A 23,600-nucleotide genomic window follows, 5' to 3' on the forward strand; every position below is an offset into this window, starting at 1 on the left:
TTTAAATTCAGATTCTGCAGCTGCAATACAAAGTATACAATCTGGTCAAACTGTTTGAGAGGATATTCTAACTGAAGTTTATTTCATGATTGAACTTACAACAATTAGGAATAGATGTACATTTCGGTTCATGTTGGAATAGAGGGAGGTTGCAGATAAACTTGACAAAAGAGCATTAAACAAAAATTATATTTTCGAAATTTGTTTTGGGAGGTCAGAAGCAAAATCAGTAAGACAGCACGAAATGATTACATCTTGGCAGGAATTTGGAATAATGACAATAAAGGTAGAAATTACAACAAAAGTCAGACGCCGTCAGTCAGAGTGAGAAGTGATGGAAGTAAATGTAAGAAAGAAGATGTTACTTTCTGTAGATTACGGTTAGGACATACAGGACTCAATGACACGTTATACATCATGAAAAAGACAGAGTGGGATAAATGTGCGACATGCAACTGTGAAGAAAGTGTTGAACATGTGCTGATAGAGTGGCGGAAGTTCAGTGTGGAAAGAGACTGAAGGGTGGTAGGTTTAGGAAGGGAGTGCAGCATCAAAGGACTGTTAGAGATAGCGGACAAACAAGTTCAGGTAAAAAGATGAAATTTATGAATAATAACATTATTATTGTGTAACTGTCATAATGTCCTGCTGTTACACACTCCGGTACAGTAGGTGGCGGCATGCACCTTAAACGTTGGTTTATAGTCTGCCAATTAACTGAAAAAATAAGAAGAAGGAAAAATAAGTCAAACGTCAAACTGCGCCTTCCCGCGAGCCGTAGCGAGGAGCAGGTTAGGCCCAGCCCACTAGAGACGCGGTTGCTAGAGTGCACGCCGCACATCAATATCTTTGTGTTAAATTCTCCTCTAACAAAACCTACCCTGAAGTAAGAAATACATAACATGCCTTTGCCTCTGCAAGTGTTTAACTTTCAGGTAAGTCTTAACCATCGCTATTTTTGTAATTTCTAACCTGTCAATTTTTCTGAAATCTGGCGTAAGTGGCGTAACCTTAGCTAATGTTAGCTTGCTAGTTTTAGCTAAATAAACTTAGCTCCGGCTCAGTTCATGATTAAATATCACAATTTAAGACTACGCAAGACCAGCATCATGCGTTCGTTATGTTTGATAATGCGTATGAATCATCGACGAAGCAATATTTTGTTTAATTAAATCACTAACTAGCTAGCGTTTGGCATTTGTTGTCAAAGGCAGCGTTACTGTCATTCCCTAACGTTTCAGTGCGAAGTGAAGACAACCGCAAGAAAAAGACGCAATCACCGTTACTGCCGGAAGCTGACCTATTAAATGTAAAGTTGTAAATGTATGCACGCTTGCCAGTAAAACAGTTGAATTCGAGAGATTGCTTTAATCGAGTTGGGAAGTGCAGGCTAACCACTGATTGAAGGCCTCCATTGACTTAACGTGGAGACGATATCAGTGTTAACGGTACACTGGCTCAACAACAACGCTAACCAGCAGTCCGTATAGCTCTTACTGATGCAGAGACATCTTAAGTTCGATTCTTCACCAAAACAAAGCACAACATAGACTGAAGAACAGCTTGTGTTTATCATTGCATCATAACCTAGCACTGCAAGCCAACTTCCTGTTATTAGCAGTTTGTCCCATTCGCTCCACATCGTAGCTAGCACAACGCTCAAGAAGACCTGAGCTGAAGTCCTATAACGACGACGATTTTAATGGTTTTAGTCACAAATGCGCAATAAAAGTCCAAGTAGCCTACATGCTAACGTTAAATCAGAAGTGCTGCATCAAATGTAGACGTGGTTGTGTATTATGTTACAGGAAAATATTGAATTATGCGTTGTACTTAAGACTCTTGTTGGATCTAAAATATCTTTTCTTTTTGTTAAATATCTTTTTTGGCCCAGAGTCACTGGGCGTATGCGTTTTAACTTAATGGCTGTTATTTACATTTCAAATGAGTGGCGATGTCACATTCATTAAATGAAGCCTATCACTTTGATTACATTATGACTTGGTAAGGGGGATGTTATCATACTCATGATTATGTCTTTGTTGTATACTTTGCCATTTTTTTGTTATTCTAATCTCTGCTAAACTGTAAAAACTGTAGAACTGACTGAAGCGCTTTCTGAAGTACCAGTGATGTCTGAAGCTTCGGACGCCGTCAGTCTCGTGGTATTCTTCATTTAACACAAGCTTGGACACAATGTATTGATACAGTGCACTTCACCAGAGTGAAAGAAGCTTCGGTATCACGCCCATCTCTAATGAGCCTTACACACGTGGCTTTACATGTGATAACACATACAGTACTAACTATTACTAACTGTACGACTTTTGCAAGACGTTTATCTTCCCAAAGGTAGTGTTCACTCAACATCAGCCTGGTAGCGTGTTGAAAAGCTAACAAAGCAAATGATAACATAGCTATTGTTGCATCTGTGGCAACGCCACACTACCTCTTAAGAATCCTGTATGCTCGTTTTGCCTTGCTTGTTGCCAACCATGCATCCCATTGTGAATCACTTTTGCCACTGTTGAAATCATCATAAAAATCCAATTGTGTAGAACATTTACAATACAATCAATTCTCACACATCCATTCCCCGATCTACCATTAGCAATGTGAATCAGCTCTGTTTTATGATTGTAGTTATTCAGTAACGGTAAAGCACATCTCATTGCTTTGAGTTTAAAGCCCAGTGAACATTGTGATTTACCATCCAATGATTAAAATCCCTGTGGAGAGCAAAGTGCTACTGTGCCATGCAAGCTCACTCTATGATCAGCTCCTGGCTCTCAAATGAAGTTTGTTGTTGAGGTTCACAAGCCAGCACCAACATTAGCTACAGAGGTTGAGCTGTAGCTCAGCTGCTGGATCGCGCTGCAGCACGCAGTTTGCTGTGCTTGTTGTGGTTTTTAATGCTTTTTCATGCTGACTGGGTATTCCAAGATACTAATAAGCACAAATCTGTTAAACACAAGATTTAAAGTGGTGCTTTGGTGTGATTCTTTGTGGATAAACTCCGTTTTTTCAGATCTGCCGATTAAATCAACGAGTCGATAAAATGTTGTTCACTGTTGACTAAGGATTCCTTTGGTCGAGGACAGTCCTAATCTGGAAATCTGACACTAGTCGTCATGAAACATTTCTATTGCAGTTATAGTATTTTTTAAATGTATTTCCGCTATAATGTGGATCATGTGTTGCATTGTGATTTCTGCTAACCTCTGTGTCTGGTGTGTTTCTCTCAGGGGTCTGTGGAGCCCATGCAGATAGACGCAGACCCCCAGGAGGACCAGCAGAATGCTCCGGACACCAATTACATAGTGGAGAACCCAACGCTGGTACTGACCTGACAGACTCTCATACACTCACGCACGCACGCACGCACACGCACGCACACTATGATGGTGGCATACAATGTAACTGTTTGCCAAATACAATAATTATTTGCATGAAGCTGTTGTTTAGTTTCACTTTACTGTACTGGCCATACGTATTTCTCATAATTGTAGGTAAGGGTTAGTCGTACACGACACTTCATACACAAAGGTAAACTGACCACGCTGTTGTGCAGCAGTGTGTGTACAAGTAGTTCTGTTAGCGGTTAGCCAATCACAAGAACCAAAATAGTGCAAAGTGTTTCTCTGGTCTCAGCTGTGTAACACTAGCTGAGACACAGCTGAGACCACGAGGGGGCCTGTTAAGAGTCACGAGCTGAGGAGTGAGGGACGAGTCAGCGGCAGAATAAAACAGAAAGGCACTAACTATGAGCGCTCCTTGAGCATGCAGCTCTAAAGGGACATCGAATATATTCTGCAGTTTGCTGATTAGCTTTGGACAGACACAGAGGTTCACACTCACTCAGTCACGGACACACACAGACCAAACGCATAACCTCTCTCCAGGCTCAGGCCTTGCAGAGGTAAAACTTTTGAACGACCGCCTAGTACATGAAAACAACCGTAAGTCTAATGGAGCGCCTAACTCAAATATGCTAAATACAATGGAGCTACTATGACATCACTTCAATGTGGCATGATCATTTGAGAGCAGCAGGTTTCACACTGTTAATAAGACCTCTCCCTGTGTGTAGGACCTGGAGCAGTATGCCACCAGCTACAGTGGATTAATGCGCATTGAGAGGCTTCAGTTCATCGCTGAGCATTGCCCTCAGCTCCGGGTGGAAGCCCTGAAGATGGCCCTCACCTTCGTCCAGAGGACCTTCAACGTCGACACTTATGAAGAGATCCACCGCAAACTCACAGAGGCCTCACGGTATTCTACTCAATGACCCTGTGGCATAAGAACTCTTTTGGAGAGAGTGCAAACCTGATTTGAAAACGGATCATATTAGCGAGTAGTGTACTCTTACCAAAGAGGTTTCTTAGCACCCTGTGAACCCAAAATGAACATTCTTGCCTTCATTCTTGCCACCACAGGAGCTTAACATCCTGTAGTTCGTTGTGTAGCCCTGCTTTTGTGTTCCCTGTTCTGTGTGTGCCTGGTTCCAGACATTTGAATCTACCTAATTCAAGTGGACTGATTCCTCTGACATCAGGACATGAAACAGCAGTTTCTTGATTAAAAAGTAATCAACGAATATGTGCAGCGATCAGCCAATCAGAGCCAGGAGGGGGACCAATGCCGATGTCAAGCCGTTTTCAAGCATTGTCAGCTTTGCCCAGAACTGAGGGATAATAACAACAATGGAGACTGACGCTGCTTCATCACTGTGTCGCTCTGCTACCAGATGCCGGGTTGAGACTCCGCTTCTTTTTCCTTTGTTAGTGTATCACGGTCCCTCTCCTCTACTCTTCTCCAGTCTTCCTCATTTGTATCTGTAACCGTAACATTCAGCTCTGGCTTCCACCTCCTTACAAAATGTTGTGAATCTTCAATTAATCAGTCAATCGTCAATCTTCAACCTTAAAGCAATCCAAAACATTTCCACCAATCCTCCAGACTCTCTGAGGGAGAACTGCCCCAATCATGGCCTCTCTTTGGCGTTTGGTGCTGAATACTAGTTTTGAGTTTGATGTGACATCCTTGGTTAACAAATACATTTTACATATACAGCAAGTCCTGTCAGTATCGCCCGACATCGTAGGCTGGTTCTGTTTATTAATGTTCTCTTTTAATTCGCTCCACTCTGAAAACACTGACGCAAGTGTGTTGTCATGGCAACACATCACCTGTGGACTTAAAGTGACATTAGATACAGGCGGATAGGTTAGTCTCTGGTGATTGGTTAGCAAAAATCAACCCGAAATGGATGAGAGTGGAGGTAATGGAAACGGCGTGAAACCAGTTGACGATTGTGTCTGATATCAGGAAGCACTTTGCCCTCCTGAACCTGCTCAGGAGGTGGTACTACATCAGAGTTCAGGGATGCAAAAGCTCATTAGCACTACGGCAGGTAACGCAGGACTTGTTTGTCTAGCGGCCAGCAGCTATTGGTCATTTCTTAAATGACACCCAGCCTTAGTGTCACGTCCTAGTCCTGAACTGGTCTGTAGCAATATCAAGTGCTGTTAACAAGGCCCTAGCTCGGCACTGTGAAAACGGTTCAATCATGAGGAAGGTAGCCGTGTGTGCTGGAGAAGCCACAGTGTACTATGGTGAATATGTCACCCATTCACTCATCTTGTCAACATCTAATGTAACAGCTGTTTGTTGTTGTTTTGTTTAGGGAGGTGCAGGGTGTGCCGGACACGGTACCTGAAGGTGGTGTTGTTCCTCCTCCCCTGGACTCTGCCTGGGCCGAGTCCACGAGGAAGAAGGCTCTGCTCAAACTGGAGAAACTGGACACCGATCTCAAGAACTACAAGGGAAACTCCATTAAAGAGAGCATCAGGTATGAAGGCACGCGCCGTTGTTCGCATCAATGTTGTTACTCGAGTTGCACCGATCGAACTCGGCCGTTTTTCAGCTGATGGGCCATGACAGGTGACTGGACTGTCCATCTCGTATTGTATGTGACGCCGCCGCCTGAGCGACACAGACGGTAACGTCACAGCCACACACAGACATGCGTCAGTGAGTGAAGGAGACATAAAGCTCACAACAAATTAGTCCATGTCCATGTGTCCTTAGAACACACTTAACCGTGGTACCTTACATGATAGCCCAAACAGCTACATGAGAGCCCAAACAGCTACATGATAGCCCAAACAGCTACATGATAGCCCAAACAGCTACAATTATGGAGGTTCCAATAACTTGTATTATAATGCGTTCAACCTCCATGAAGTAAAAATGAGTGTTGGGTGACGGTAAATTCTAACAATAGTAATTCTAGTGTAACTTTGTTTTCACAACAATATAAAGTAGTTATCAAAGGCAGAATTATGACCTGTTTAAATACCTAACACTAGCTCTAAGCAGCTTCGATTACATCATTAAAACTACCAACGCCAAGATTTTGTATATCAAAGCAAGTATTTAAAGTGACAGTGAGGAACCTTTAACTGGTTGTGAACCAGTCTGTCTAGTCCTGATCTTCTATCAGACCTCCATCAGTAAAGAGACCATCAGAGAGAAGATGGTCTGTTTCTGTAGAGTTGTTCTTGATGCTCGTCATCGGCGCCACCGGGTCGGGATTCTGGTGAAACCAGATGAACTCATGCAGGTTCACCAGAACCTCCTTCAGCTCAGACTCCAGCAGAGACCGGTCCACCGTGGACAGACCCAGGTCCTCCAGCAGAGATCGGTCCACCGTGGACAGACCCAGGTCCTCCAGCAGAGACCGGTCCACCGTGGACAGACCCAGATCCTCCAGCAGAGACCGGTCCACCGTGGACAGACCCAGGTCCTCCAGCAGAGACCGGTCCACCGTGGACAGACCCAGGTCCTCCAGCAGAGACCGGTCCACCGTGGACAGACCCAGGTCCTCCAGCAGAGACCGGTACACCGTAGACAGACCCAGGTCTGGCTAAATCATGATCAGGGCATCTCTAGCAAATTACCATTTCAACACCACACAGCACCTGGCCCTTAAGATCACGCCGTTAAAGACACCATCAAACACAGCTGGTTTGTAACAAGAAGGTTCATGCTGATACATTTTACCAGCTGCTTTATTTGAATTGCTTGGAGAGGCGAGCTGACTACTGCCAGTGTTTTCTTTACGAGACCCTCGTCCCTACATCTACCACCTCTTTATCTTTACCTCCCCAGGAGAGGGCATGATGACTTGGGGGATCATTACCTGGACTGTGGAGACCTCAGTAACGCCCTCAAGTGCTACTCCCGAGCCAGAGACTACTGCACCAGTGCTAAGCACGTCATTAACATGTGTCTGAATGTCATCAAGGTACAGCACCATGTCCCACAGCATGTGGCAGTAACCATTGTAACAGCTGCTGCTGGGAGTTTGAGATGCTTGCTATGTTTTGCTTTCATGTACTTTTACATTTCCGCTTTGTCTCTCATAACGGGAAAGCAGCGTGGGGTAGAAACTACTGGGGGCGGGCTTTCAACAATTTGACTATGAAGGAGTAAACCCTGTCCTCTGTTCCCACAGGTTAGCGTTTACCTCCAGAACTGGTCCCATGTACTGAGCTACGTCAACAAAGCAGAATCCACACCAGAGATAGCCGAGGTGAGCAGAGGTCCCAGTGTCTGCACTCTGTTCGCCGTACAATGACGCAGAGAAGTAGTCTTGCACCCATTGTTGTAAACAGAAGTTCATCACTAAGATGACAAATGCCTTTGATGATGATGTTTCTGTTTCTGCTTGTTTAGCAAAGAGGAGAGCGAGATAGCCAAAATCAAGCAGTCCTCACCAAATTAAAGTGTGCTGCAGGTAAGTCTGCATTATGCTCGTTTGGAAGAAGCTTCTACCGTGATATGAATAAAAGACAGTAGCGGCTGTAGAGAGCTGTTCTCTGTCATTTGTGGAGGGTCTGAGATGCTTTGTTGCTGTTTCAGGCCTGGCAGAGTTGGCCTCTCGGAAATATAAACCAGCTGCCAAGTGCTTCCTGCAGGCTTCCTTTGACCACTGTGACTGTCCAGAGGTGAGCGGTGCCATGGCACTGCAACTTGACCCACACGGTCAGTTCAGCTGAAGCTGAAATGATGCGTGTCAGTGGGTGGGGGGGGGGGGGCTGATACAGACAGACAGGCTTATTAAGATCCGGAGACTGTATGTACGCGCACGGCAGATAGCAACCTGTGAATAAAAACTATTTTATTACAATGAAAAAATATAATAAAGCACCCTAGCTGTTTATTGATTGTGGACAGCTCTGGCTACTTTGACGTAGAGAATTGGACGGGGTATTGTTCTGACTGCTGCCTCTCACTACCGCAGGCTGAAGTTTGAAACCACTAACAAAAAGCTGTGTAATACGTGTGCGTGTTCCCTGCAGCTCCTGTCGCCCAGTAACGTAGCTGTGTATGGAGGAATGTGTGCTTTGGCCACGTTTGACAGACAGGAGCTCCAACGTAACGTCATCTCCAGCAGGTAGGAGGAGTTTAGTGAATGACGACTGAAACATACAGCGCTGTGTGAAACAATTCTGTAAACCAAGAAGTGTTTATGGACAGTTTATTTTCATCAATTAACAAAATGCAGTGAATGAACAGAAGATAAATCTAAATCTAAATTTGGTGTGACTACCCTTTGCCTTCAAAACAGCATCAGTTCTTGTGGGTACACTTGCACACAGTTTTTGAAGGAACTCTGATGGTAGGTTGTTCCAAACATCCTGGAGAACTAACCACAGATCTCCTGTGGGTGTAGGCTTCCTCAACTGCTTCTGTCTCTTCATGTAATCCCAGACAGACTGGATGATGTTGAGATCAGGGCTCTGCGGGGGCCGTACCATCGCCCTCAGGACTACTTGTTCTTCTTTACGCTGAAGATGGTTCTTAATGACGCTGGCTGTATGTTTCATAGTTGAGGCGCTTGGCCTTGTTTCCATGTCGGAGGTTTGGCCTTTTGGCCTTCCATGAAGACTACTTCTGACCAGACTTCTCTGGACAGTAGATGGGTGTACCTGGGTCCCACTGGTCTCTGACAGCTCTGAGCTGATGGCACTGCTGGACATCTCCTGATTTCGAAGGGAAATAAGCTTGATGTGTTTTTCATCTGCGGCACTAAGTTTCCTTGGCCGACCACTACGATCCTCAACGTTTCCCGTTTTTTGTGCTTCTTCAAAAGAGCCCCAGTCTGCTTTGAAGTCTTTGTCTGGGAGACCTTGCTGATGCACTATAACTACCTTGTGTCTTGTTGCTGTGCTCAGTCTTGCCGTGGTGTATGACCTGTGACATGAAACAGTCTTCCACAACCTCACCTCGGTGGCAGAGTTTGGCTGTTCCTAACCCAGTTTTCAGCCTCCCACACAGCTGTGTCAGTTACTGACTGTTTCAACCTCCATGTGGAATTGATGATCATTAGCACCTGTTTGGTATAATTGGTTGATTATACACCTGACTATAATCCTCCAAAATCCCTGCCTTTGTCCAAGTGTACCGATAGGAATTGATGCTGGTTTGAAGGCAAAGACCAAATATTGATTTGATTTAGATTTTTCTTTTCTTCGCTCATTTTGTAAGTTGATAAAAATAAACAATTATTTACATTTTCCAAAGCGTTCTTAGTTTAAAGCATTTTTCACACCTGCCTAAAACCTTTGCACAGTACTGTATCTTGGTACATTAATGACTAGCAGGCGACGGTAATACTCTTTTCTGTCCTCAGCTCCTTTAAGTTATTTCTAGAGTTGGAACCTCAGATCCGTGACATAATCTTCAAGTTCTACGAGTCCAAGTACGCGTCCTGTCTCAAGCTGCTGGATGAAATGAAGGTGAGAGAAGGTGACTAACTGTCACTGAAACGGCCTCAGTGTGAGACTGCGCTGAGGTTCTCTGGCAACATATTGTGTGATGATTTAGAGTGCGTGTGCTGTGGTGTGTCCTCCAGGATAACCTGCTGTTGGACATGTACCTGGCCCCACACGTCAAGACGCTGTACAGCCAGATCAGGAACAGAGCCCTCATCCAGGTGAGTGTACACTGTTCATGGATTCAGGCGTGATGTTGTCTGTCCATGTCTCAGGAACATCTGGAGGTTTTGTTTTTGGTTTAAATTTGGCACCAACATGGTCTTAGACTCAAAACCTGTAACGGCTATATGAGAGCACTGCAGAGCGGCAGCTGTGAGCTAACCAGTGGGGCACGCTCACATGCACTAACGTGCACTATAAGGCAATGTAGACGGAGCACAGAGAACACACTGAGTGAGAGAGACTTGATCCTGTGGTCAGGGAGACATTCCTCCTCTAGATCTTCAGAGATGATAGTCGTTTGATATTCATGCTCTGAATGTCAAATAGAGAGCCTTTAAATCCCAAGGTGAGAAAGTAACTGGTGTCTGACCGTGGCATGTCTGACACTGTGTGTGCATGTGTTCAGTATTTCAGCCCCTACGTGTCAGCAGACATGACTAAGATGGCTCAGGCCTTCAACACCACAGTAGCAGCTCTGGAGGACGAGCTCACCCAGCTCATACTGGAGGGGCTCATCAACGCTCGCATCGACTCCCACAGCAAGGTGGAACACACACGCATGCACACGCGCACACACACACGCACGCACAAGAAAATGTTGAAGCGAGCAATGTCATTTGGAACATTCTGAACGGGCTCTGACTTGTTGATAGATCCTGTATGCGAGGGATGTGGACCAGAGGAGCACCACGTTTGAGAAGTCTATCCACATGGGCAAAGAGTTCCAGAGACGAGCCAAAGCCATGATCCTCCGAGCTGCTGTGCTGCGCAACCAGATCCACGTCAAGGTAAGAAACGTGTGTCTTCTGGTGCATTCAGCTTAGCAGGAGCTAAATATGAAGCTGTTAATGAAACCAGCCTGCCAGCTCACTGTCATGTTAGAATGCTCACACGGTGTCTGCAGGTGTTGCACTACATGACTCACTGCGTCAATACTGAGATATTACACTGGAGTATACCTCAGACATTCAGACGCAGTGAAGTCCAAGCAGTACTCTGGTGTATTTGGACATGACGACGCCTTAGTTTGGACTTGTTTAAACCTAGTCATGAAAAGTCTGGACTGGTTCTCTATGAACACCCCTCCATGTTGCAATGATTCGATAATAAACCAGCAGAAGAAATAACTGGACCAGTTGGACTCATTTACAGATATTGGAACACAGGTTGCCGGTCTTCTCCACATGCTGTCATTTGTACACAAAATACACAGAATCCAAGAAGTGAAGGTTATTTTGTTTCTCACACGGTGCCTCACTCATGTTGTGTCCTCGTCTCAGTCTCCACCCAGAGAAGGCAGCCAGGGGGAGCTGACACCAGCCAACAGCCAGACCAGGATGAGCACCAACATGTGAGGACGGCCTCTTCAGGGTCTGACAGCAGCCGCAGACTGGAGGGTAGGGTCACCATGTCATCCAGCCCCGCCCACTTCCTGTTTATCTGCTAAGGACAGAAACAGCCCACCATATAAAGACTTTAATGTTCTGAAGCCCCCCTCAGGTGAAATGGGAAGCTCCTCTGTTCGTGTGATGATGTGGATGTTTTGATGAACGCTCAGCACTTCAGCTGTACGTTACTGGGAGGAGATGCTTTTTGCTCTGCTTACACATGATGGAGGCCTCATTAACAGAAACCAGATTTTAAAATAAAAACACCTACCTGACATACACTCACTGGTGGTTTCTATGCAGCAGCTCTGTTGTCTTCCAGTGGCTGGACCGTACCGAGTCAGAAGAACAAAGGGTCCACTGTTTGGATGTGATGTGTGCGTAAACTGAAAGGAGTGGTTTCTCCGTCAGCCTCTATTAGCTGCAGGTTTAAAATGACACCATGTAGGATCTAGTGGTGAGGCTGCAGATCACAGCCAACCTCACTACGGTGGCCTTCAGGTAAGGTAACAGCGTGAAAATCTCTCTAGAGTCAGTGTTTGGTTTGTCCGTTCTGGGCTACTGTAGAAACATGGACTCTGTAAAGAGTCCCTATTTAGATATGAAGGGCTCATTGTAAGATAACGAAAACACAATTGTTGGTTTCAGATCATCATACACGAATGAAAGCATAGATTAATATTATATTTAATTTCTGCTGATTGATTCACAGAAACCTACACACTGGCCCTTTAAGGTTTAAACTGTTAAACCCTGGAGTGTGTTTGTAGAAATCACCTACATGTCACGAGATAATAAAGTAATCATCCATCTAGAGCAGGGATTCTTAACCTTTTTGACCTCGGGGCCCAACTTTTCAAGCACAAAGTGGCCCGGGGCCCATTCAAATATTAACACTGTATTAGTTTAACGAATTGATCTCACATGGTTTGATTTGTATTCAATGACTATATTAAATCCACTTACAGTTTAACAAGCAAAACCCTTGTCAAATAAATGAGATGATACAATGTGATGATCACAAAGACATTTATTCATCAAGTGTATGTAAACCTGCATACACAACAAGAAGCCCAACAGGCTAACAAATCATGGAACAAATCAAGCAATACAAGAACAAATTGAAAGGCTCAAGTCAGGCTTATTAACTCAAAAATAATCAATAATTAGATTTCACTAAAGAAAAAATGAGGGACTCTCAAAACATCTGAGAAAAAAATGGAAATTTGATAAATATGTGGTAATAACAAATACATTCAAAATAATAAGTTTCAAATTAAATAAAACTATAAATAAAATTTGAATAAAGTGCAAATGAAAATATAGCCTCACGTGAACTCATATATGTGTCCACCTCTTAATGAGACACTTGGGCCTGCCTCTCAGACACGATCAGATCCAGTCTGGGTGGAATGGGGGAAAGGCTCACTCTCAGAGTAGCCTCCAGTGTTGCTCTGAGTCTGTTTCGGGCTTTGGTCTTAGTTGTGGCCACACTGGAGAATCCTGATTCACACAGGTATGTGGTCGTGAATGGGAGAAGGTGTTTCACAGCCCTCAGTGCTAGACATGGGTACTCCTTTGAGACAGCAATCCAGAAGGAGCCCAGGTCCAGTTTGCCCCACTGCAACTTTAAAGTGCTGTCGGTGGAAACTTCCATAAGCTGGGATTCCAGATGTGAGGGCAAAGCAACATCTTCTTCAGTGGGATCCACAGAAAATGGGTCCAAAATCCACATGTGTCCGTCTCTGGGATCCTCAGGAAAGTAGTCATCGAATTTCTCTGCCAGTTGTGAGAGGTGCTGAGAGACTGAGTCACTGATCTGCACCTGAGGAGAGTTTTCCAAAATGTCAGACAAAAGTGGAAACATGTCCATCCTCTTTTCCTGGGCCCTCTTTGTCCACAAAGCAAGTTTTTTTTGGAAAGCTTGAACTTTGTCTGCAACAACAAATATGTTGGTATTTCTCCCTTGAAGTGAGATGTTCAGCTGGTTCAGCAGTGAAAAAATGTCACAGAGGTAGGCAAGTTTAGCTGTGAACTTTGTGTCAGCATAGTGATGTGCCAGAGGAGATTTTTTCTCAGTGAGAAAAGAGAAGACCTCATTCCTCAGCTCAAACAAACGACTGAGGACCAGTCCTCTTGAGAGCCATCTCACCTCACTGTGATAGAGCAGCTGGACATGATCTGCTTCCATGTCCTCACAAAGCTTGGCAAAACATCTGGAGTTCACAGCTCTACTTTTAATGAAGTTGATGGTTTTCACACTCACATCCATCACCTCATGGAACTCTGGGGACATATTTTTAGCTGCAAGGCTTTCACGGTGGAGAAAGCAGTGGGTCCATTTAGCTTCTGGTGCACGATCAAGTATCTGCTTGACGACGCCGTTATGCCTGCCGGTCATTGACGCTGCACCATCACTGCACACCCCAACACAGTTCTGCCAGTCCAGGCCGTTCTCAGTGAAGTAGTTATCCATGCAGCCGAAACATTCCTGAGCCGTAGCTCGTGTTGGTAGCTCTCCACAAAACAGTATGTCTTCGTGCAAACTACTGTCCCAGCGATAGCGAACAAAAACCAGCAGCAGTGCGGCATTCGTGACATCAGTGGACTCGTCTAGTTGCAAAGAGTAAAATGGGCTACTTTTTATTCTTTCCAGAAGCTGAAGCTTTATGTCTGAGGCCATGTCCGCGATACGGTGACTCACGGTGTCGTTTGAGAGTGGGATAGTGTTGAGAATAAATCTCATGTTGAGGAGAAAACTCAGGTGAACAGACTTAGGTCGAGGCGTTTAGCTCAATTCAAGCAATAAGGTTTATTTGTGACAGAAGTATTATGTCCAGCAGTTAAACGTGCACGGACCTAAAAAGTTCACTCTGTAGGAGTGAATGAAAAGCTAGAAGGCGCTTAAACAGAGTGCGCATGCGTTCATATATTAGGTCCTCCTTTTGGAGCCTATTGGTCAAAGCAATAGTAGGAGGCGGATTTGTTTTTAGCATTCAAATAGCCTGATGGAGCACTGAGCATCTCCGCCCACACTGGCTCACGTCCGGGATCCGCCTTCTCTGGAACATCAGTGTGTGAGATGTTGATTGAGCCGCATATTGTTATGTTCGGCCAACTAGATAAGCTAGGCGCTAGATATGCAAGGGCGCCTCTTTCTATCTCTAAGATGGAGCAGGCAGTTGAGACTGGTTCTCTGTAAGACTATGTGACATTTAACTGGGGCAAAAGCTATCCTTCAGAGTTCTAGTAATTTCCACGTTGTTCAGGCGAGTGCGGGAGTGCCCCACCTGGCGTTTTTGACCTTCTTGTACTAGAACTCACATATCCGCGTATAAGCTGTGTTTAACATTGAATGAATGTATATTTTTATTTACAAATCCCCCTTTTCACACCTGCTAGGTGTGAACTTCTATGTTTTGGAACTACTCATTCAATGGCTGTAACTCTATGTTTAGGTCCCTATCATCTGAATCGTCTGGATCGGAAACTGGTGGGGTGCTATGTCTAGTTCGGGTGTGGTGAGGGAGGAGGGGCAGTTGAATGAGATGGGTGCTGTTGTGTCTGATACTTGGTTTCTAATCCCCAGATCAGTAAGGCAACTAATATGCCCATTCCCACCCCCATTATAGTTTTCTTCCCACATTCCCACCCCTTCCCAGGTGAAGCGCTGCCGACCTCGGTCGGCGGGGTTTGCATAAGGGTCCCCTAGACAGCGTCTAAGTTCCTGATGCATTTTCCAAATTAGTGCGAATTTCTCCTAGTGTTCTGGTTGGTACCGGTGCTGGGACACAATGTGTCAGGTGGTGCCAAGGGACGCCTGATTTGCCCTTGACCTGAACCGAGTGTGAAGTAACCTCCTTCACCTCGTACGGCCCAGTCCACCTGGGGTCAGTCCACTTGCGCTTGTGAACCTTGACCCTGACCCAATCACCTACTTGTATCTGCTTTCCAGCTGCCGCTGCTTCAGGTACTGCTCGAGTCCTCTCGATCTGTTTGGAGAGAGCTTCAGCAAGGGAAGTTAGGGCACTCATATAGTCAGACATTTCAATCTGCTGTACATCCAGAGGTGGCATATGACCTCCATCTCTGGGTGGACCTGGCATCGGCCGGCCAGTCATGATCTCGTGTGGGGAGAGATGTGTTTCTCCCCCTTTTCCGGACCTCATGGCCATAAGGGCCAGGGGCAGGGCCTCAACCCATGTTAATTTGGAGCCCGCGCAAACTTTGGCAATTTTGGCCTTAAAGCAAGGCAAGTTTATTTGTATAGCACATTCCAACAACAAGGTAATTCAAAGTGCTTCACATAAAACCATTAAAAGCATCAAAACATGAGGCAAAAGAAAAGGAGATTTAAAAACAATTAAAGAAACAGTGTAAGAAATAAAATTCAGACTGACCCGAATCGGTGTGTGATTCCCAGAGATTGCTCTACCTGTGCGAGCATGGTGTTGCTAAAGTGTGATCCGTTATCAGAGCGGATGCATCTCGGCACTCCGTAACGGGGAATCAGTTCTGTCTGCAGCCACCTTACAACTGTCTGCGCGTCTTCTCTCTTGGTGGGAATTGCTTCCACCCATCTTGAAAATCTGTCTACCATTACCACGATGTACCTCTTTCCCTGCACTCTGTTCTCTAGTCCCATATCTGTATAATCTATGCTGATGTCTTGGAAACAGGCAGAGGGCACGGGATAAGATCCCATCGGTGTCTTGAATGGTTTTCTTGGGTTGTGATTTCCACAAATTTGACATTCATCGCAGAAGAGGAAAGATATCGCTTCCATGTGCGGATGCCACCATAGTTGTTTTAAATTGTCCAATGTCCGTTTCTTTCCCTCGTGTGTAGGTCCGTGGGCCCCTGGTAGGAGTGCTGCACACAGTTCTGCTGAGGCAACCACTCTGCCGTCGTGGGCTCTCCACAGACCTTCTTTGTCTTTTGAGGCTCCTCTTCGTGTCCATTCGGACCATTCCTAAGGTCCTGCTTTCTTTTGATGTTCTTTGATGTGCTCGATTGTGAGCTCAGGGCGGATGTGACAATATGAGAAGTCTTTTCAATCGCTTTTGCCACTGCTGCAACATATCTTGCGCACATGGATTGACCATTTTCCACAGCGTCAAGTTTTGAAGAATGATACATCAGTACCTGTCTCTCACCCCCCTTTTTCTGGAAGAGTACAGCATTGAGTAGGCTGTCTCTTTCGGAAACATCAAGGTGGAACGGTAGGGAGTAGTCTGGGGAAATGAGTGCGGCGGCATGTGCAAGTGCTTGCTTCAAGTGGGAGAAAGCTGCTTCAGCCTCTTTTCTCCATGTGAGGGTGGCAGTAAGATTTCTGGTGCCCACTTCCTTCAACATCTCTCTGAGAATGGTGGTGTTGTTGGTGTAGTCTGGGATATGGGCTCGTGAGTAGCCTGTTAAACCCAGAAATGAGAGAAGAGTGGCAACAGTGAGCGGTTGGGGATGTTGCAAGATGGTGGCCCTGTGCGTGTGTGACATTTAGAGTGCAATGGACGTGGTCCAGGGGAGTTTTGTATGGGAAAAGCTGAATGATTTCATGACAACGTACTAGTTGGTGGGTTGGACGAGACATGGACACCGTCTTGGTTCATCCAGATGATCAGATTGAGGCGAGTCATCAGATCGCGTCCTAGCAGGTTGACAGGGCAGTTTGGAGCAGAGAGAAAGCTGTGCATGAAGGTTGCATCTTGAAATGTGATGGGGAGAGGGGTGGTGTAACATTGTCGAACTGGAGTACCAGAGACTCCCACCACTGACACAAACCGGTCCGACAACGGTTGCGTAGTCATCACACTCGAACAGGTGGCTCCAGTATCGACGAGGAAGGTGTGATCCTGTCCATTTACTGAGCACCTGATTAAGGGTTCGCTGGTGAGGCCGAAATGTAGAGTGTGTGACGCCAGTGATTGAGGGGCGTGTCAATAGGGAGGACTGTTGTAACCTCCTGGCCATTGTTGTTGGCTACTTGTCTGTGTGGCATGGGCCCCGCCTTGGGGACCATGTCCCTCGTCCCAAGGAGCCTGATGGGCCCCTTGCTGTGGTCTTTGTCCGTCATAGCCATGTCCGCCTCCTCCTCTGGAGTATTGTCCTCTTCCTCTCTGTGCTTGCTGCAGTGCTGACATGCAGTCTCTTGCGAAGTGTCCCGGTTTCCCACAGTTGTAGCAGAAATAGGATGCTCCCCTTTTTCCAGGTGCTCCTCTTTTTCTGGCTTTGGGGGGCGGGCCATGGGACCGAAGGTGATACTGGGGGGGAGGAACCAGAGGAAGTGCTGGAGACAGGCCAGTTGAGGGCGGGGGAGGGGCCGAGGCCAGAGATGCCTGGCCCGGTTCCTGTGCAGTCTTTTCCAGACCTACCGGGGCTTGAGTGGTAGGGGTGATGTCGAGGGGGGTGATGTCGAGTGCCTGATGGGGCCTGGTTTGTTCTTTTCCGGTCGGCATGTCCACCTGTATCCGATCCGTCATGGCCGTTCCTAGTGCCATCATTGCCACTCGCTGTTCCTCTTCTCTGTCTTTGCGGGCTTGCTTCAGTGGGTTAGCGAACCCCCATCGCTTGGTTTGATTTGTCGTTTGATTTCTCTCTGCAGTCTGTGCTTGAGCCACTCGTTTTGTCAAATCGTTGGTAACGAGCAGGAGGTCGTTGATCGATGGAGGTAGTGGACTGGCCGCCTTCCACCATCCCTCCTCTTGCCATCGTTTCATGCAGTTATCCCAATGAATCTTGTCTCTCTTCCATGCAGTCTTGCCTCTTGTGTCTGTTACAGCTTCTTTCAGTTTTGCACGCAGTACTTCTGAGTAGCCACCAGATGGAGCCACAGCTCCAGCCATGTCTTCTTGTGTTCTTCTTCTTCTTTTTTTCAGTTCAAGTTGTTTTTTTTTTTTTTTTTTTGTTTTTTTTAATCAATTCCAATCTTCTTTTTTTTTCTCAAAATTCTTTTTTTTTTTTTCAAATTTCAAATTTCAAATTTCAAATTTCAAATTTCAAAATTTTCAATATAAAATGTTTGGATGCAGTACTCCCGAATGTCCACCAGATGGAGCCAAAGCTCCTCTCAAATGTTCTTCTTGGAGTTCCTGAAGCACCCACAGAGGGAGCCAAAGCTCCTGTCAAATGTTCTTGTGCAGTTCCTGAAGTACCACCAGAGGGAGCCAAAGCTCCTGTCAAATGTTCTTGTGCCCTCTGTCCTAGTTGTTATCTCTCCCTGCTTTGGCTGCAGCTGTCTTTCTTATCTAAGATGTTCACTCCCTTGCCTCTGTGCCTTTGCCTGCTGTGTCTTCGCTCCTAACTCTGTTCACGGTTCTTATGGATATCTATTACATATATTAACCCTCAGCTTTCCTCTTCTATTCTAGTGTTTGTGGTTCTGTGTTTGAGTGCAAAGTTTGTGTCTTATGCGTGTGCTCTGCTCCACTGACCGTCAATCTCTGAAAAGCACACCAACCTGGTGAAAAACACTACAACTTTACAACTACACATGTACTCTCTAACACCTGTACGCTTCACACAGTCACTCACATCCATACCAGATTGACACCATACACTGCCGTCACTGAAATACGCACAAATCACATATAGATCTGCTCTTATAGCGTTTTCACGAGCACGGTCCCGAAGGAGATGGATACCTAATAGGCATTACTCAACACTCAATCGACCATACACTGCCGTGATTCCACAAATAATCGCACACAGACCTCGTCAGGAAAGGTCTATTGACCTTATTGTTTACAGTGTACGCCTTGTGCGAACACGGTCCCTAAGGAAATGGCGAATTCTTGTGCTACAATTGAATCGATGTCTCCCTGAGATCATCTATGCTGCATGCAAACCCATACACTGCCACTTCTGCAATACTGGTACACAAACCTCATCAATTACCTCAATTTGACCTCATCAATTTATTTTTTCAATTAAAATTCTCTGGATGGATCTTCGTTTTACAGTGTACAACATTGCATGAATGTGGTCCCCTCTAGGAAATGGCGTTTTGCAGTCTCCAGACACACTACAGTCACATCAGCGTATTTCAACAACATTTCTATATACTCGATCCAAATCTCAGCTTGCAACTTCGCATAAATCAACAGTGTGGCCCGGAATTCAGTCTTTCAGACCGTTATTGGTCAGCGAACCGAAGCTTTCGCCACGGCTGTGTAACCTCCGAACAGTTATCAAAACTTACACGGTGAACACGATGCCAGTTTATAGAACTTACAATCCTTAATTTCTGTTAGATCCACTCACACACATGTACATTCTATGCTACAAAACCCCCACTGCTGTCATAACAATCCTGTCACAATGCTTCGTCAATTTATCTTTAAAAATTTAGTCAAAGCAATTCATACTCACACCCGGTACTTCTGATCAATTCAATTTGGTTTTTCCTACATACAATTCTGCAGATTTCATTTAAATAGGCTCTGCGCTTACCTTTTGATTGCAGCTGCTTTGATCAGTTTCCCGAGGTGATAAGAATCGTTCCGGCAGGCCTCCGGAATCCCCAGCCTCTCGGGAAAACACCTGTTGTTTTGTCTGTTGACAGAAGAAAAAGTCCGTCACGAGATGTCTCTCCTACTGATCGTTAAAGCCATTCTCTGGTACCATGTTGAGAATAAATCTCATGTTGAGGAGAAAACTCAGGTGAACAGACTTAGGTCGAGGCGTTTAGCTCAATTCAAGCAATAAGGTTTATTTGTGACAGAAGTATTATGTCCAGCAGTTAAACGTGCACGGACCTAAAAAGTTCACTCTGTAGGAGTGAATGAAAAGCTAGAAGGCGCTTAAACAGAGTGCGCATGCGTTCATATATTAGGTCCTCCTTTTGGAGCCTATTGGTCAAAGCAATAGTAGGAGGCGGATTTGTTTTTAGCATTCAAATAGCCTGATGGAGCACTGAGCATCTCCGCCCACACTGGCTCACGTCCGGGATCCGCCTTCTCTGGAACATCAGTGTGTGAGATGTTGATTGAGCCGCATATTGTTATGTTCGGCCAACTAGATAAGCTAGGCGCTAGATATGCAAGGGCGCCTCTTTCTATCTCTAAGATGGAGCAGGCAGTTGAGACTGGTTCTCTGTAAGACTATGTGACATTTAACTGGGGCAAAAGCTATCCTTCAGAGTTCTAGTAATTTCCACGTTGTTCAGGCGAGTGCGGGAGTGCCCCACCTGGCGTTTTTGACCTTCTTGTACTAGAACTCACATATCCGCGTATAAGCTGTGTTTAACATTGAATGAATGTATATTTTTATTTACAATAGTCAGCAGCTTCTTTGCAGCAGCCTCCCCAATCATCTCACGGCACATATCCACAGCGGCAGGCAGAACCAACTCCTCCGCTATGGTGAATGCTTTCTTACTTTGTGCCACACGTCTGGCTACGAGGTAGCTGGCTTTCAAAGCACATTTTGAGTTACCAGTCAGTGACACGACAGACAGTTTCTGCATTTGTAGCCCATTTTCCTTTCTCTTGAAAAATTCCACCGGCTTTCCCACGAGCGTTGGATGTTTCGTCGCTTGGTGTCGCTTTAGTTTCGAAGGCTTCAGAGCTTCGTTTGACATCATTAGCCCACATTCCACACACTGAGCCCTCGGCTCTGCCTCGTTGCCTCCGTTCACAGAGCCGTACTTTATGAAGTCAGGATTGTACTTGCGCACACATTTATACTTTTGGGGGGGTATGGCACCACTGTCATCGTCATTTTTTCTTTTTAAAAACGTATCCATACCTTTCGCTACAGGCTAGCGGCTAGCTGAGTGTCTTCTTCTGCTTAGTGTAGCTTGTTAAACAACTGACTGACGCATTACCGCCACCCGGTGGTGGGAAGCTATATCGTAACTGAGCGTCTCATGGATAACAGTGATATCTCTGGTGTCTTCAATTGATAACCTATGCGGTCCCACGGCCCTCGCGGCCCACAGGTGAAAAACTGAAATTGTTTCGCGGCCCTCTAGGTGGCGCTCGCGGCCCACCATTGGGCCACGGCCCACTGGTTAAGAATCACTGATCTAGAGGTCACTGCATCAGAGGTTTGACAGACATTTAAAGGGGACATATGATGAAAGACTCCCAACCCACAAAGTGAAATATGACAATCCAGGCCCAGTGCTGCGAAGCCACTTCAACATAGCCAGGTTATATCTGGGTTATCTGGCTTAACTAACCCGAACAACCAGATCCCCTCAAGAGACCTACGAAGCTGGTGATCAACTCGGTAAATCAACCAGAGTTTCTCCTTCTGGCTGTCAGCGTGTTAGCATAACAGGGGCGGTGTTTGCAGAATCTGACCAATCACAAAGCAGCACAAGTCTGTCAGCAGAGCGGGATATTTCACAAACAAAGCGAGAATAGGATATCTGCTGACAGTTTAAACTGAAAAATGCATGAAGGACAGCAAGAAATCACTGACTGACGTGTAAATCCTTTCTGTATCCGTCACTTTAAACTGTTACTTTAGTCTGGATTATGACTTTAATTGATCTGTGTAATATTATCTAATGAGCCACATACTCTGCTTTGATTGGTCAGTAGGTGTCGTTTTTATTTGTGTTGATCTGTATACCTTCAGGGTTCAGTTCATTGAGTAACCATGGTGATCTCCCCCAGTAAGAAGTGAACCTCTATGCAGGACTAAACGCCCAGAGTTAGCCCTGCGGTTACTTCACTAACCCCGAGTGCTGCTTCGTTGTGCAGGGTCCCAGTCGCTTCTTTTATTTGGCTTCCTGGATCAGTAACCGTGACTGAACACGTTGGCCCTTCCCCCGTCATGTGCAGCTCTTTAGAATATGTCTCCTACAGCGTGAGAACAACCTTTACAAAGGTGCACCGTATTTAACTCGCAAGCCAATCGGAGCAGACTGGGCTTTTCTTCAGGAGGGGGCTTAAATAGACATGTACTAAAGCCAAAGTGTTTTTTGAGCAATAAGTGCAAAACATGTTCAAAACCAAAATACTTCAAAAGTATGAACCTGACAATCAGCCTGATTAAGTTCTGAGGCGTTAGGACAGATTTCTACAGCTCAAAAAATGTGTCTCGACCACTCAAAGCTCTCTACGTGTCGTCATTCACACACTGATGACAGGGCTAAGGTGCCACCTGCCCATCAGGACTAACTAACATTCAGACACCACTCACACACAGCTACGGGAGCAAGTTGAGGTGGAGTGTCTTGCCCAAGGACACATCGACATGGACGAGTGGAGCCGGGGATCGAACTGCCGATCCTCTGACGACCTGCTCTACCACTGAGCCACACTCACCCTGTCACGTGTCACGCTAATGTTACTGTGTGATTACATGTCTCACACACACCTGCTTCAGTTCCTTTTTGACTGCAGATATAAATTGAATCGTCAATTCACATAATGTGAAAGGCTACTGTGGAGATATTTAATATCTCCTGTATATACATGTTAGGATTGATAACTATGTAATAATATAGCAGCTTATGAGCAGTCTCAACACAACCTATTAGTATAAATCTCCACTTTGTTGTAAAACTACACACAGTATTCACAGATGAGCTGTGTGTGACCGGACACACTGGTTGAACAGGTGTATCTGGTTGACTCAGTGTGGTCAGCTCTTATCTATAGAGGGACCTGTGTCTCCTGCTTCTGACCATCTCCATATATGGACTGCATTTTTCTCCAGAAGAATAAATATCTGACCTCCAGGTTCGGAGCTAAGTTTAAACGTCCATGTATGGACATAAGCTCGACACCCCTGTCTGTTCCACCCCCCCACTCCCATGTGCCGGGAGGGTGTAAAGGCCGTACAGTTTCCTCAGAGAGTTGAGGAGATTCTGCAGTCCAGCAAACTGCTTTCTTCCCGTGATTCATGTCCAATTAAGAATTCTGAAAAATTGATCTTCGACTCCAACGTCATCCGTCTCGTCTGTTCAAAGAAAATCAAACACCACAATGCACAGCTGGCAGGTGTGACATGTGAACTCTTCAGTCACTGGAGGTGGATTTATTTGAAACGTCACTGCAGTTGGTTGTAAAAAGACATGAATTATTCGAGGGGCGAGATTGATAAAGTGCTTTTGTCGATAGTTGACCGGATACACAAGGTATATTATTCCAGTGGTGTTTCTGAACTCTTCCCTCAGCAGTGTGTGTGTGTGATATGGATGCTGAACTGAAAAAACAATTGAATATCCAGCAAAGAATGTCCAGGGTCGAGC

General features: G+C 45.5%; 1 protein-coding gene across 3 annotated transcripts; it reads left to right on the forward strand.

The window, feature by feature from the left end:
- Positions 1-785: 785 nt before the first annotated feature.
- gps1 (G protein pathway suppressor 1) lies at positions 786-11,676 on the forward strand. Of its 3 annotated transcripts, none has more exons than XM_079282069.1 (15): positions 797-935; positions 2,101-2,165; positions 3,246-3,338; positions 4,091-4,272; positions 5,687-5,851; positions 7,174-7,309; positions 7,520-7,597; positions 7,741-7,801; positions 7,927-8,012; positions 8,367-8,461; positions 9,701-9,806; positions 9,923-10,003; positions 10,414-10,551; positions 10,661-10,795; positions 11,288-11,676. In XM_079282069.1, the coding sequence occupies exons 2-15, from the start codon at positions 2,133-2,135 to the stop codon at positions 11,360-11,362; spliced, it is 1,464 nt and encodes a 487-aa protein (XP_079138195.1). In that variant the 5' UTR covers positions 797-935; positions 2,101-2,132; the 3' UTR covers positions 11,363-11,676. The 3 variants fall into 3 exon arrangements, with proteins under 3 accessions (XP_079138194.1, XP_079138195.1, XP_079138196.1); XM_079282070.1 differs by having other exon boundaries at positions 2,101-2,162; XM_079282068.1 differs by lacking the exon at positions 2,101-2,165 and having other exon boundaries at positions 786-935.
- The last annotated feature ends 11,924 nt before the right edge of the window (positions 11,677-23,600 follow it).

Source organism: Melanostigma gelatinosum (assembly GCF_949748355.1).
Source record: "Melanostigma gelatinosum genome assembly, chromosome: 13".
In the NCBI taxonomy this organism is placed as follows: domain Eukaryota; kingdom Metazoa; phylum Chordata; class Actinopteri; order Perciformes; family Zoarcidae; genus Melanostigma; species Melanostigma gelatinosum.